Raw genomic sequence first — 15658 nt, forward strand, 5'->3', positions numbered from 1 at the left:
TAAATGGTGAATCTGACACCTTTAATGCCTAAAAGTGAACTTTGATCAGAGTGTGTCTTCCTGACCTGATTCATCCTGTGCTGGTTGTTACACATTGGCTTTGTTATTTGTGACTTAATAAAAGAACAGAAGCAACAGACCCAAAAAAGAGTGGGGAGTAAATAGACACTTAAGGGATCTGAGAAGGAAAGTAAGCATTTTGTAACTCATATTTCATTATAAAAAATCAGCACTCTGGAATAGTGGGTTCTCAACCAGGGATTATTTGGCAATATTTGGAGACATTTTTGATTGTCACAACTGGGGGATTGCTTCTTTCAAGCATAGGACAGCCCCTCTCAACAAAGAATTATTGTCTTTAGAATGTCAGTAGTTCCAGAGTTGATAAACTGTGTTTCAAAACCATAGCATTAGATTATCTAATTCAGTAATTCCCAAACAACTTGTCTGGGGGCCTGTGAGATCAAAACTTTTCAGAACAGTACTGAGAAGATATTTTTCCTTTTCACTCTCAAGCTTTCACTTGTGTACTGTGGAGTTTTCCAGAAGCTATATAATCTGTGATGACATCATCACTCTGAATGTTCTGATGTTCTTTTGTTTTATTTTTCAATTTCAATTTCTAGTACAGCAAATATTAAATACAATTCATATAAATCAAAGCTCTGTGAGGTTTTCCATGGCTAGGAGAGTAAAAGGGTCCTGATACCAGAAACATTTTCAAATACTTGATCTAGTCCAGCTGGCCACATGGTGTAAGAAACTCATTTATAGCACTTGTGAAATGGACCTATGAGGCTTTGCATGAACACCTAATTCTAAGCCTTACCTGTACTGTGAAGCACTTACTGAGAACCAGCTGGCCCTAAGAGAGGTTTGTTTACAGTGGGAAGCACCTTATCAGTGACTAGAACACATCTGACAAAGGCATCTATTAACCAGTAATTCTCTGCCAATTGAATCTGTGCACAAACACAAAACTTACTGTTTAGAGAAAGTGAGAAAAAAGTAATAGTTGTCCTACTTGTTGGCTTTTATGTCATTAATTTTTTTTTGTTTTTTAATAAAAGCTTTTTTGTTTTGTTTTTATGAAAGCAGTGTTTGCTCACTGTAGATAATAAACAGGCAAAAATAAGCACATAAAAGAACCTAGCAACTCATTTGCTAGCTTGCCGTTTATTGATCAGAACTACAGAGAGATTCATCCTCCTGGATGATATCCAAGATTGATTCCCTCCACCTCCAAGTTCAGAACAGAATTTGGAGGAGTAAAAGATAATAATGGAGCAAGATCCAGTTTTTAAAGGTTCCAGGATGCAATGGAAACTCTGTACAGCTACTTTTTCCTGATAGCTCTTGGTTCAGTGTAGAGCTCAAAATTCTCCTGGGTACCATGTTCTGAGAATCTAGCAAGTTTTAGTTGCTTGGTGTGTTTTGCATGTTACTTTTTATTTTTGCGGTACTGGGGTTTGTACTCAGGGCCTATACCTTGAGCCCTTGAGCCATTCCACCAGCCCTTTTTTTGTGATGGGTTTTTTTGAGAACTATTTGTCCAGGCTGGCTTTGAACTGAGATCCTCCTGATCTCTGCTTCCTGAGTAGCTAGAAAGTGGATACCAAAAATAGATTTTTGAAAACAATAAATATTTGTCAGGTACTTACTATGTATCTGGTACTTACTGCTGGTGCTGATGAAATAGGGCCTGTCCTGAATTTACAATCTCATTAGCATTAATGTTCTAGCTATGCCAAGTTTCACTTTGTAAATTTATAACTCTATCCCAGTTCTTCCAGTAGCCATTAAAAAATAGCTGCTTTAGTGTTAGGAATGCAGCTCAGTGGTAGAGTACTTGTGTGAGGCTCTGGGTTCAATCCCCAGCACCATGAAAAAAAGGCAAAAAAAAAAGCTGCTTTGGAGTAAGTATAGAAAATTATTCCTAGATTCTATATTGATATTTTTCACAGAAATCAAATTATGCTGATATTTATTTGGATGAATTATAACTGTTCAGAGAACATTCTGGAAAAAAGCTATATTGACTTAGAGGCATTACAGAAAGGGCAGTGGATGAAAGTCCGTTCCTAACATCATTGCTTAATTATGTTTTCTTTGTGACATCACAGATTTCAGAATTCTTCTATGGTTATTGATTCTTTACTAGGTTGACTTCTGGGTTTTTTTTTAAAGGATTAAGTGAGGCTTAAAAAAATTGAAGGGCTGGAGGAATGGCTCAAGTGGTAGAGTGCCTCCCTAGCAAGAGTGAGGCCCTGAGTTCAAACCCCAGTATGATATTCTTCTAGATGAGAAAAACCTCCCATAAATATCCCTAGTGTGTAGTTCACTGATAGGAGCCCTTCCTTTCTGCAAATGTTTATTAAAAGCCTACTATTGTGTCCCAGTTACTATACTAGGTGAAAGAGAAAGAGCAATGGACAAGACATGTGAGGGCCTCCTGTCATGGAACTTAACATTTTAGTGGGGGAAGATAGCCCAACAGGTAAATAATATAATTCCACATAGTGTTAAATACCATAAAGAAAATAAAGCAGATGAGAGGAGTGGGTGATGGAGGATGACCTGTTTTTATATTATATGTTCACAGAACTTTCCATTGTTGAATGATGTTTGGGCAGAGACTTGGGTGTTAGAAGGAGGCCATCCATGTGACCATTTGGGGGAATAAGAAAAGTTTTGTCTTTCTCAAACTCCTAGGTTATTACATCAGTCTATTTTCCATTTCCTTTTTCTCTAAGTTCTAGTCTAGTCAAGACTAATTTTTTTTGGTGGGACTGGAGTTTGAACTCAGGACTTCATGCTTACAAAGCAGACAGACTATCTTACATGATGTTATTTCCTATGGCCTACCTAGCAGCAGGCCTGATACATGGTTAACCTTCATTAAATCTTTGTTTATTGCATTCATTGGTGGGCACTGGGGAAAGGATGGTGAACTAGACCCAACTTAGTCTCATTTTTTCTTCTGTGAACCTTAAATGATGTTTCACAAGTTCTTTTGTGCCTTTGGATTGAGAACTTCAAGACCAATGCCAAGAATACAGGTAATTATCGACCACATTATGAAGGTATGATCCCATGTCATACTGCTAGTCTCTTACTTGGGCTCCTTCAGATATAACTGCATAGCCATGAAGATTAGTGTGGATACCTAGAAAGTCCTTGGTGAGACACAGAGTTAAGTTTTCACAAAGTACCAATACCTCTCCTTTTGGAAGATAGCTGAAAAAGAGTATGTACGCACTGAGATTTTTCTGTTAGCTTTACCACATTTTGTTTAACTGATAGCTTTGACTTCAAGGTTCTGTCAAAGTTAATCTAATTATAGTAGAGATACTTGAAAGGACAGGCTTGTCATTAGTCCATTAGTCACTGGTTATTATATCTGCCAGGATTGTAAATATATCAAATATATCCCATGTGTACAGATTTCTTCCCTTATATCCTTGGGTAGACTGTAACCACGGATTGATTCACAGGATTGGACCTAACTTGAGTGACCATTGGTTCAGGAAGGCTGCTCTTTCTAGTGTAGTGACAAAAGCATTCTGATTATAATTTCATATTAAAGTGATCAGAGATCCCCTCAGATCCAAGAGAATTCTACAACTACTTGTTGGTATCCTGTTGTGCATTGCAAAAGAACTCTGGAAGTATGCCAAACACCACTCAGCAATAAGCATTTTCCATTAGTTGACTAGAGTTGAATCTCATTTCCTTACCTATTACCTGATCTTAAAAAATGAAACCATTTTATGGCTTGAAACCATGTTTTAATAGATTTTTTGAGATAAAGTCTCACTATGTAACCCAGTAGCCCAGGCTGGTCTGAAACTCATGATCTCCCTACCTCTGCCTTGTGAGTGCCAGGATCACAGGCATGCATTGCCATGCCCTTTTTTTTTTTGCAGTACTGGAGCTTGAACTCAGGACCTACACCTTGAGATACTCCACCAACTCTTTTTTGTGATGCGTTTTTTTAAGATAGGGTCTCATGAACTATTTGCCCAGGCTGGCTACGAACCACGATCCTCCTGATCTCTGCTTTCTGAGTAGCTGGGATTACAGGCATGAGCCACTGGTGCCTGGCTTTGCCCTGCTTTTGTTTTTTTTAAATTAATTTGTTTTTTTGTGGGATTGGGGTTTGAACTCAGGGCTTTGTGTTGGCAAAGCAGGCACTCTACTTCTTGATCCATGCTGCCAATCCTGTTTTGCGCTGGTTATTTTGAAGATGGGGTTTCACGAATTATTTGCCTGGTCTGGCCTCTAACCTCGATCCTTCTAATTTCAGCCTCCCAGGTAGTTAGGATTATGGGCATGAGCCATATTTTTAAAATTAATCTTTAATTTTCCTTTTCACATGTCCAACATTTATAGCTTAAAATCATATCATTACTTTTCTGTTTTAAGAGACTTACCAAAAAGCAAGAGTGTAAGCAACTGAATGTAGCGAGTAAACCTATTTTAGGAATTGTGAATGAGGAACAGTTAATCTGACATAAAACTAAAGCCATCACTGAACAGAAAAGAAAGAGTAAATAGGTATTGTATACCTCTATGGATATGTTTATTAAGACCTTTTGGCCAACATCATTCTGAATGGATAAATTTGAGGACAAGATTTAGTAGGATGAAAATAAGCATACACCTAAAAACTGGGAAGGATCCCTTTAGTGTTTACTGGAAGGAGGCCTGCAAATGGAAGTCTTTAACTTGCTTGGAACACTTCTCTTATCTCTGAAGGGTTTGTATGCTATCAAAGAACCTATTAAACAGGTATGCACTGCAATTCTCAGCAAGAGTAACTTGCCCAAAGTTTCACAGCTAGTAAGTTGGACTGCCTGATTTGAATTCTGGCTCTTTAATTCCAGGGATAGGTGTGCATAATCACCTCTTTATATTGTTTCTTAGGTCATTGTGTATTACTGATTTTGTTTTCTCACTAATATTGCAACTTCTCCACCTCAAGTTTTGTTTCCAGATGTATACTTTTTAGCTACACTTTGGGTCAAACAGACTTGTAAAAACCTAGTCACATCTTGCAGTACCTCATGCTTGCACAAATAGGGTCTGAATTCTAAAAGAATCTATAAGTGATCTTTTTGGAAATAGGATTGAGATGTTCAAATTTGCAAATGTTGATTTTTAAGGTGTGACTTCTTTTCTTTAGAGGACAAACTCTCAGCTCAATCATCACATATTTTAGGATATATTCAGCTATGGCCTTTAAAGCCTTTAATGCAAAAATGGTTTGCCTATTCTAACATCAATCATAGCAGTAGGGCTGGAAATCACATGCTAGAGACTTTTTACCACAGTAAATATTTTAACCATAACTTTACTTTATAAGAAAAAAAATTATTCTAGCTTGAAGTCCATGTCGAAATTTTTTGAGGAGAAAACTGGCATGAGATTTGAGGGAGTATTCGGAAGATTGATAGGTTCATGATTTGGAAATGCTAAAGGACTAGCCTTCCTGCAATTAGATGAAGGTCTATTTCAGGTCCTTATTGCAGGGTATTTTCACTTTGATATAATCAACCAGTATTTATTGAAAATCTAATATGTATTCAGCACTACTAGGAATGATAGGAGATAGTGGAAAAGTAATAGACCTGGTCTTCTCCACCATGACACCCCTGATAGATTACATTCATATAAAAGACATACTTCTAGGGGCTGTGGCATAGATAAGATCGTCTGATTAAGGGAGCATATTGGGATTAAAATGAGTGACAGAAACATTATTTAAAAAGAATCTTGAATCTATCCATATGTATCATTCATTTACAGACTTTGATACTTTAAAAAAATTAGTAGTGAATTACTTGCTATGTACTATAATTTTCCAGGGCATACTAGTTTGTTGCAAAGTGACAGTTGAAAACTGCTGTTTTGGAGATTTTTATTTATTATTTTTATTTTTTTGGTGATGGGGACTTAACTCAGGGCCTTGTACTTGTCAGGCAAGAGCATTCTTCCACTGAGCTAAATTCCCAACTCTGTTTTGGAGATTTTGATAGTAGGGGAAACAGGATTTACTGACATAAAATAACTTTGATTTGCATTTTCCTGATTGCTAGAGATGTTGAAGGTGTAATCATGTATTTATTTGCCATTTATATTTCTTCACTTGAAAAGTGTCTGTTTAGTTCATTTACCCATATAATAAAAATGTTGAAAAAATAAAAATAAAAAAACTGAGCAATTCAGGATAGTATAAAATATACTGAAATATGGAAATATGCGTTGTGACTATTCCTTCAGGGCTTCTATAGTCAAGGAAAGGTTTGTGGAGAAAATGGCCACTGAAAATGAATAGTGTATCAGTCCAGGTTCTTTCTTTTTTGAGGGGCAATACTGGGAATTGAACTCAAGGCCTCACAGTTGCTAGGCAAGTGCTGTACCACTTGAGCCATGTCCCAGTCCATTTGCTGTTCATATTGTTTGAGATAGGGTCTTGTACTTCTGCCTGGCCTTGGACTATGATCCTTTTTCCTCTACTTCCTGCATACTTGGGATTACAGGCATGCACCACCATATTTTTTTTTTTTTTTAGCTGTACTGGGGTTTGAGCTCAGGGCCTCATGCTTGCTGGGCAGGTGCTCTACACTTGAGCCATGCTCCCTAGTCCCTTGCTTGGTTTGTTTTTGAGATAGGGTCTAGCTAACTTTTGCTCAGGCTGGGATTAGACCATGAGCCTCCTACCTCTGCCTCCTGAGTAGCTGTCATTATAGGCGTGAACCACCACATTTGGTCTTCAGTCCAGCTTCTTTATTGGAAACAAGAGAAATAGAATTTGGTCTATTTTAAGCAGAAAAGGAATTTATTAAAAACATAGTGAAGCATATTGTATACTTTTGGACCCCACAGTTTCATTCCTAGATCTATACCGAAGTCTCAAGACACACACATACACACATTACCAATATGTGCAAAAGTGTTTACAGCATTATTTGTAATAAAACCAAAGTGGAAATTGTTCAAATGTCCATCAACAATGGCATAGATAAGTAGTGTAGTACTCACCTGATAATTGAAAACTGTACATCAGTGAGAGAAAATAAGCTGCAATTACACACAACATAGGTGAATCTCAAAAAATCATAACATTGAGTGAAAGAAGCCAGATACAAAAGAGAACACAGTAAATGATTCCATTTATATCAAGTTGAAAACCAGGTAAAATGAATCAATACTGTTAGAAGACAGGATGGCAGTTACTTCTGGAAGGGGAAGACTAACTGAAAGGGAAAACAAGGGACACTTAGGAAGTATTGTTGGCCTTTCTTATCTACAGGTTCTACATCCACAGATTCGACTACCTGTGGCTCAAAAATAGTAAGGAAAAAAATCATAACCGTATTGAACATGTGCAGACCTTTTAAAATCACTATTTCCTAAATAATACAGTATAACAATTATCTACATAGCATTTTGTATTAGGTATTATAAGTAATCAAGGGATCCTTTAAAGTATACAGGAGGATGTGCATAGGTTATATGCAAATATTATACCATTTTATATAAGGGACTGGAGCATCTGTGGATCTTGGTGTCCGTGAGGGTCTTGGAACCAATCCCCACAGATACTGAGGGACAACTGTATTTGTGATGTTTTATTTCTTGTCACAAGATGATTCAGTTTGTGAAAATGCTTTGGACTATACTTAACATTGTGTGTATTTTTTCCTTACATATATTAGGCTGTGTATTTTTTTCTGTATATGTTACATGTCACTAAAATGGTTACTTTATAAAGCTGTGTATCAGATAACTCAGAATTCCTGGCAGTCCTGGTTGTATATGCCAAAGCACTATTCAGTACTGGCCCAAGTCATGCCACTGAACCACATTACCACTACCAAGCATAAAACTTCAGCAGGCACCATTGGCTGCTGCCACCTTGTTGCATGGGGACTTGATTCTGCTGCAGCTATTCCATTGCCCCTGGGGTGCCTTTTCCATTACTGGCTCCATTTTCAGCCTGTCTGTTTAAAAAATGAGATAGATACCTTTGTTAGGCAGAGCCTAATACAAATTTTCTTGCATGAAGGGAGGCTAGGAAAACAAGGATCAAATATTTTCAGCTTCTGTAGCAACCAGTAATAGAGGCCAGAAGTTATAATCAAGTTGGGGGCAGGTTGGTTCAGATTTTGGGCAGTCAAATAGAGGGGCATCTTTAAAAAATTTTTTAATTAGGATATATTCATTGTATGGGGAAGGGTTCGTAGTGACAATTCCAAATAACCCCCCTCCCCACCCCATTTAAAGCAGTTGCAAGAGATTTCTTTGTTCTCTTTCATATAAGTATATGAAGTCCATCGACCATATACCTTCACCTTAATCTCCTTCATTCACCCTCCCCTCTCCTACTAGTACCCCCCGACTATACCTATTTTATAGTCCTGTCTTTCATTATTAATATTTAAGTCATTGTTCAAAGTGGTTTCTTGATGTATCCCTGTTGTGAGTATACTTTACTTTGGTCTGTTCACCCCTTTCCATTACTCTCCCTGACCCATTTACCTCTCACCCTCCATTTTTCCACAGCTTTCGGTACATATCTTTATATCCTCTACCTTCACAGATGTTATGTTTTATGATATTGATGCTGTATCATTCTCTTTTCCTGTCCTAGAGGGGCATCTTTGAGGTGAACATTTTAGTCAGCAGAAGAAAGTAGATTTCAAGTGTTAGTAACAATAGAAGCCTAGAGGTAGAAGTTGACTAGAGTGTTGGGTCCAGTGCAAACAAGTTTAACTGGATTAAAGGGTGTGTTCTGGAAAAATGCTTTGAGAGAAGTTGAAGGAATAGGGTGGAGCAGGATTAAGTATTACTTTGAAAGTCAGGCAGAGGAATTTAAATTTAATACGGGAATTTTGGAGCAAGTAAACATATTTGAACAAGAGAATGTCTTGGGAGGAAGTAGTATTTATGAACTATGAATCTGGCAGTCCTTTTAGGGCCAGCACTGAGGCATGTGTTATAGTTTATTTATGTACTCATTTATTTTTGGCGGTACTGGGGTTTGAATTCAGGGCCTCATACTTGCTAGGCAGGAGCTCTACCACTTGACACACTCTGCCAGCCCTGTTTTGTGTTGAGTATTTTTGAGACAGGGTCTTATGAACTATTTGTCTAGGTTGACTTCGAATGATCTCTCAACTAGGTTTATAGGCATGAGCCACTGGCGCCTGGCCATCTATTGTAATTTAGAGGTGGAGTATAGATTAGGAGAAGAAATAAAAGTCAAGGATTAGATTTAAGAGAGAGCTTGAAGGAAAAAAAAGTCAATAGGATTTCATAAAGAGAATGAGGTAGAAGTTACTTCCAAGTTTCTGAGGCTGAGTGCTTGGCCTTGCCTTTCATTTAGAAGTTGTGGGCTTGAGGATGGAGCCCTTTTGGAGGGGGAAGTAATAGAATGAATCTTAGTTTTAGAGTTGTGGAGTTTGAGGTGAGAGGTATTTGAGAAAAAGTGATCCTTTTGCAATTAGAGATGGAAACTAGGCGTGGAAAGAAACACTGTCTCAGGCACCAAGGCTGTGGGGGAAATGTATAGGTATGCTGGAAACCTCAGGGCATTTCTCTTGTCATAATTATAGGCCATGGGCCACCGGGTAGATAAACTATCTTGTTTTTAATTTCAGGTGATGAATGTGAACCACAACCTGTACCTTCTGCTTCATAAACCTTCAGTTCTCCTACCTTGGGACACATTGATCCTATTACCATTTACACAGCTTTCTTCCTATTACTGTAATATTTTTGTGAAAAAAACAGTTAATGCATCAGAGGCTTTTTTTGTGTTATTTTTAAATAGTTTTTAGTGCTTTGAATACAAGGAGAAGAGTATCCTAAAGCTAAGGGCTTTATTTTTAAAGTGATACATTAAAACACAAAATTAAACATAATAATGGAGTATTGTATGATGCTTCAGTACATGTATACATGTGTAATGTTAAAAAATTATATTAAACATACTGATCTCAAAGGTTGATCATTACTTATGGTGAAAACTTTCAAAATTCTTTCTAGCTTTTTGAAATTTATATTGTATTGTTGTCTATAGTCACTCTCCTGTGCAATAGCACATCAGAGCTTCTTACTCCTGTTTGTGACCTAGTACTAAGAGGAGAGGAGGGGAAAGAAGGGGAGGGGAGGAGAGGAGAGGAGAATGGAAAGCAAATCTGCGATTTTTTAGTTCTGGGTACCATTTTAGGGTAGCCGTGGATCTGCGTGACAGCTCCATTCCAGACTGTACCTAGAAAAGAATGGTAATAAAACCTACTTAAGTCTCACAAGGACTTTTTGAGCCTTAGCCAATACTTAGTTATTGTCAGTAACCACAAGCTTTAGCATACCATTCGGGCTTGCTCGGGTCTCCAGAGCATGGTGGTAGGCTTCTGTGTACTGTTTGAAAGCTGTTGCTGAGGCACGCCTGCTTGGTATTCCTCTTAGAACTTTATTTTCTACAGTCTGTAGCATGCCCCTACCTGTCAATGACATTGAATTGCTCAGATATCATTAAAGGCTTGTGCAGCTATCTTAACAGGAAACAGCTTACCTTTTTTGGATAATGTGTGAAACAATGAAGGAAAATTTCAGGTGGTTGTCCATTGTTTATGCTTCAGGTGTATTTGCTGGCATGTTTCTCCCTTCTGCATTAGAATATTGAGGACTTGGGCTCTTCAGTTCCTGTGAAATTTAAGTGAAGAAGATTAGAGCCAGGTTAAATGAAAAGTCTCAAAGCTTTTCTGTTTCCGTAAGGTTTCTCTGCCTAGAGACAGCAAAATTGAGAATGGAAGAAGTAATTTTGAGTCCACATGAACAATTCATCAGCCTTTCTAGTTAGTTTGATTTTAAAGTGAAACAAAGTCTTGAACTTTGCATTTATAAAGATTAACCTTTTTCTTATGGATCTAACAGCCCTTTTCAATGTTGCTTCTTTGGTCACATGATACACATGCTTAGAAGAGCTATCCTTTGTTCACATCAGATAAAAAGCATTTGGGAAGAAAACGGTTTGTCCTAAATTACCAGTTTGCAACAGGATTTAAAGCAACAAGATCATAGAACATCAGCTTATCATTACCACTGTAGAGAAACTTTTCACCAATTGGTTTGAAAGAAGCAAGAGTTTTAACACCCTTGTCAATCTTCCCCTTACCTCATTTACTTCAAAAACCAGGCTAACCTTTGCCTCATTTACTTCAGTGGTAGAGCTCATGCCCTGGATTCAGTCTGTAACACTGCAAAAAAAAGGCAAATTATAATTGCCTAAAACAAAACTAGCAAGGCACCAGATAAGTGTGAAATTGATTATTAGGAAGCAGAAGGTAAACATTACTACTCTGCCATTACCCAGGTGTAGTAACCATTCTTTTGGTTTTTTGGTTATACTGGGGTTTGGGGTTTGAACTCAGGGTCTTTCGCTTTCTAGGTAGGTGCTCTGCTACTCTGCCAGCCATTTTTTGTGTTGGGTGTTTTTGAGATAGAGTCTCACAAACTATTTGCTTGGGCCAGCTTTGAACCATGGTCCTCCTGATCTTTGCCTCCTGAGTAGGTAGGATTGCAGGTGTGAGCCACCGGCATCCAGCTATAACCATTCTTTTGGGGAGGGAAAATGCTACTTTTGTCAATAGGATTTTGTTAAAAATTACAAAAAAACATAATAACAGTCGGGTATACTGTGTATGCCTGTAACTTCAACTTTTAGGGGACAGAGTTCAAGACCAATCTGGGCTACATAGTGAGACTCTGTTTTAAAAAACAAAAAAACAAAAACACTGTGAAGTGTAGCTCAAGTGGTGGAGTGTTTACCCAGTAAGTCAAAAACCCAGGGTTCAATTGCCAGTAATGCAAAATAAGTAAAAAAAAAAAAAAAAAAAAAAAAGAAAAAAGAAAAGAAAATTACCAGGAAGCCATATGTATTTTAAAAATAATTTACTTCATTTATATATAGTTAAAATACATTGCTTCATTTTAGAGCTTGTTGAACTTTAGTACTAGATAGAATTGTTTTATCTTTATATATATACATTTATAGTACAATTTTAAAATGTCTTTTAAAAAAATAAATCCAGGAGCTGTCCGGTCTTATGCATTGGAACTTAATTGGAAAGATTCAACAAATGCCACTTGCCTTTATGCAAAATGGCAGATGAATTTCACAATATACTATGAAACTACAAACAAAACTCATGTAAGTAAATTTATTTTTCTTTGAGTTTTATAGTAGCGGTTTTAATTCTGACTTTTTTATCCTTTATATCTACTTATACAAGTAAGATTTTTATATTAACTGACTTAACACTTGAATTCTGTGGGTTTTTAAACATTATACTGTGGTTCTTGTTCTGTTTCATGTTGGAATGAATATTTCTTCTAATTCATTGGTTCTTTGGAGTTTTTCGTGGAGATGGTTAAGGAAAAATGATCTGAAGACTGCATAGCATTCAGATCTAACCACTGTGTAATGTATTTAAAATGTACTAACATTAAAGCTTGCCCTTTTAAAAAAATAGCCTGCTATTAAAATCTCCCTTTTGGGTGGTCTCCTTAATCCTGTTGCCTGATTTTTCATTAAGGTCCTACCTAACACAGCCTAATTTTATACCATATTTTGTGGTGGTACTAGGGTTTGAACTCAGGGCCTTGTGCTTGCTAGGCAGGTGCTCTACCACTTGAGCCACTCTGCAAAAGCACACAGCCTAATTTAAAAAAAGATCAGCTAATGAGCTGGGGATGCAGTTCAGTGGTAGAAGTTCCTGGCATGTGTGAGGCCCTGAATTCTATCCCCAGCACTACAAAATAAACAAATAACCCAACCAGATAAAGAACAGCAGTTCAGGCCAGTTTTCCTTTTCTTAGTCATACATGAACTTGTCCAGACAACTAGTGTGTAGCTGAAGAATCTGAGACTGGTTTACAAAGCACACCAGTAAAAGGCCACCTGATATGGGGAACATGTGATTTAGACTCAAGTGCCATGCCCAGCTAGTCTCCCCAGGGTTGGTGTTCACTGCTGCCTATTTGTTTCTCACTTCCAAAGTTCTTTTTCTTTTAGAAAACGGTAACCATTTCAGACGTTGGCAAAAATGTGACATATAATGGAAGCAGCTGTGGAGATGACCAGAATGGTCCCAAAATAGCAGTACAGTTTGGTTCTGGTTTCTCCTGGATGGTGAATTTTACTAAGGAGGAGTCTAGTTATTTAATTGACAGCATCTCATTTTCCTACAACACTAATGATACCACAACATTTCCAGATGCTAAACATAAAGGTAATGTTAAAAACTGGATTTATGTTTTCTTCTCTTGCTTTTTATTAGTAATAAAAATGTATACAAAAATCATCAAACGTCTGTCTTCCTAACTAGAATAGAAAATCAAATCTTCTTTGCATTTGCCCTGTCCCCTACGCTACGCGTATTGTAGCATCAGACATAGTAATGGCACTGTCTGTCATTGGTTGGATACTTTACTCTGTGTGTTACCTGCTGCATCTTAGTTAATCCTTAACAGCAACCCTGGGAAGTGGGTATTATCTCAGTTTTACAGCAAAAGGGAATAAGCTTTGATGAGATTAAGTGACTTTCCCAAAGATGACAAATTTAGTAAGTAAGTGAGCCATTAGTATTTGAACCAAAGTGTACAGAGCTGCAGAATTTATGCACTTAGCTGTTATTATTTATTTTGTCTATTAATAATGAGCAATCAACAAATGTTGAATAAATGAGAAAATTCTTTAATAATAACTATTCTAAATGTATACAAGTTCAGTAGGTTTATACCAAAAGAAATGCTTCCTCTTTAGGTATTTTTACCATTTAGATAGGATTTTAACTGAGAAATAAATAATGATTAAAGTTTAAATGATGAAAATCAACATTTGCTGCTATTTTGAGACAATTTCAGATCGAAACGAACTTGGGAAGGCATAGGCAATTAGGCCATTGTCATTCCCAGAACTGAAATATGAGAAAGGCCAAGCTAGCCTTGAACTCACAGTCCTCCTTCCTCAGCCTTCCTAATGCTGGAACTACATATGTGTGCCACCACACCCAGCTTGAGATTTAATTTTATTAAGGATGTAATTCTCTTCTTCCCTCTTCAGTGATACTGGATTAATACGGTATTTGTAGTAACTTAGCTTTTCTCACAGATGGTGTTTGATTCTGACACCAGAAACACAGGCAGATCAGCATTAGTTGCTTAGAACTGTGAATTAATAACTAATTTGGACTTATGGATAACAAAAGATCACATTTTAGAGACCTAGAAGTAAGAGCTTTATGTTAAACTTTTGAAATAGCACAGACTGAGACTTGAAAATCAAATCCTAGTTTTCATTTTGGCATTCTTTTAGTTTGAGAGGATAACTGAAGCAAGTAGTTATTGAATATCTTAGATATTTGTCTTTGTGCACTGCACTGTCTTTGAGAACTGTAAGATTTGCCCCCCCACCACCACTTTCAAGAAGCTTAGAAACTAGTTGAGGAGATAAAGCTATATTGTGTTCCCAAGTTATATGGAAAAATTGGAAAATATTGAACTCATTTTTTCTGTTGTTTATATATTTTGTTTGAGGGGGTATAGTGTCCATAAGTCTTTTTAGACAATGTGAAGAAAGCTGTACATCTGTCTCTCCATAAAGACAAAGTACACAGTAAAGTCTGCATGTGGTCCACATTCCCTGAGCTCATCTGTGGATCCCTGTGGCTAAGAGTGCCTGCTTTGAGAGTATTCTCACAGTGGTTCTAATTAGGAGCAGAGAGAAAGGAGAATTCAGTGTTTGATTACAGGAGTGAGAAAGCTTGGTCAAGAAGCGAGACCTGACTGAAATTCAGCTAATAGTGGAATTTGAGTAAGCAGAGGGTTTTGAGCAGGATGTTTCCACCAGGGGGAAGCATAGTATGGGCAGCAGTAACTGGAGAGCTGCCCGTTTAAAACAGAGGCTGTGTGTGTAGCAGAGAGAAAAGAAAGTTGGCCAAGTGCAGTGGGTCTAAATTATAGGGGGCCTTGGAAGCCAAGGAAAGGCATTTAGCTTGATGAGGTAGGCACTGGGGAACCATTTTAAGGTTTTTGAGCCAGAGAATGATATAACAAAAGCAGAGAGAGTAGTTTATAAAGAATATTCTGCAGGATTAATTTGAAAGTGAATAGACTACAAGCAGAGATGCCAGCTTCAGAGTTTAGAGTAAATCAAGGGGTGATATAATACATGCCGACACCACGTGGATAGTAGTTAAAGGAGATCAGATTTTGTCTGACAAATTTGGGTAGAAAAGCTAAAATAACACCTCTCCCCACCCCTTTTATTGTAAACAAAGGGATGATTACATTTTCTATTGCTAGCTTCTATGTAATAAGATATTTGAAACTATTTGGTGCTTCCTTAAATGCACTATTGATAAATGTTTTTGAAATAGTTCAGTATTTAGAAATACTCATTTGTTTTTAGACATCTGATAATTGAAGTAACTTTGAAGCTGCTGTTTTCTTTTTAAACATGTTTTCACGAAGTGGAAGTAGGGCCCAAGCAGTAGAGGGCCTGCTTTGCAAATGTGAAGCCCTGAGTTCAAGCCCTAGTCCCACCAAAAAACAGACTTTCATGATTAAAATACAAAAAAGTGCAGAG

At 37.3% G+C, this 15658-nt stretch overlaps 1 protein-coding gene across 2 annotated transcripts in view; it reads left to right on the plus strand.

Moving 5' to 3' along the window:
- Nucleotides 1-15658, plus strand: part of Lamp2 (lysosomal associated membrane protein 2) — a 37952-nt gene that overhangs the window by 1260 nt on the left and 21034 nt on the right. For both annotated transcript variants that reach the window (XM_020182791.2, XM_020182792.2), the window contains exons 2-3: nucleotides 12102-12220; nucleotides 13085-13301. In XM_020182791.2, the coding sequence (XP_020038380.2) occupies nucleotides 12102-12220; nucleotides 13085-13301 (336 nt within the window). The remainder of the gene's footprint in view (nucleotides 1-12101; nucleotides 12221-13084; nucleotides 13302-15658) is intronic.

Source organism: Castor canadensis, chromosome X, assembly GCF_047511655.1.
Source record: "Castor canadensis chromosome X, mCasCan1.hap1v2, whole genome shotgun sequence".
In the NCBI taxonomy this organism is placed as follows: Eukaryota; Metazoa; Chordata; class Mammalia; order Rodentia; family Castoridae; genus Castor; species Castor canadensis.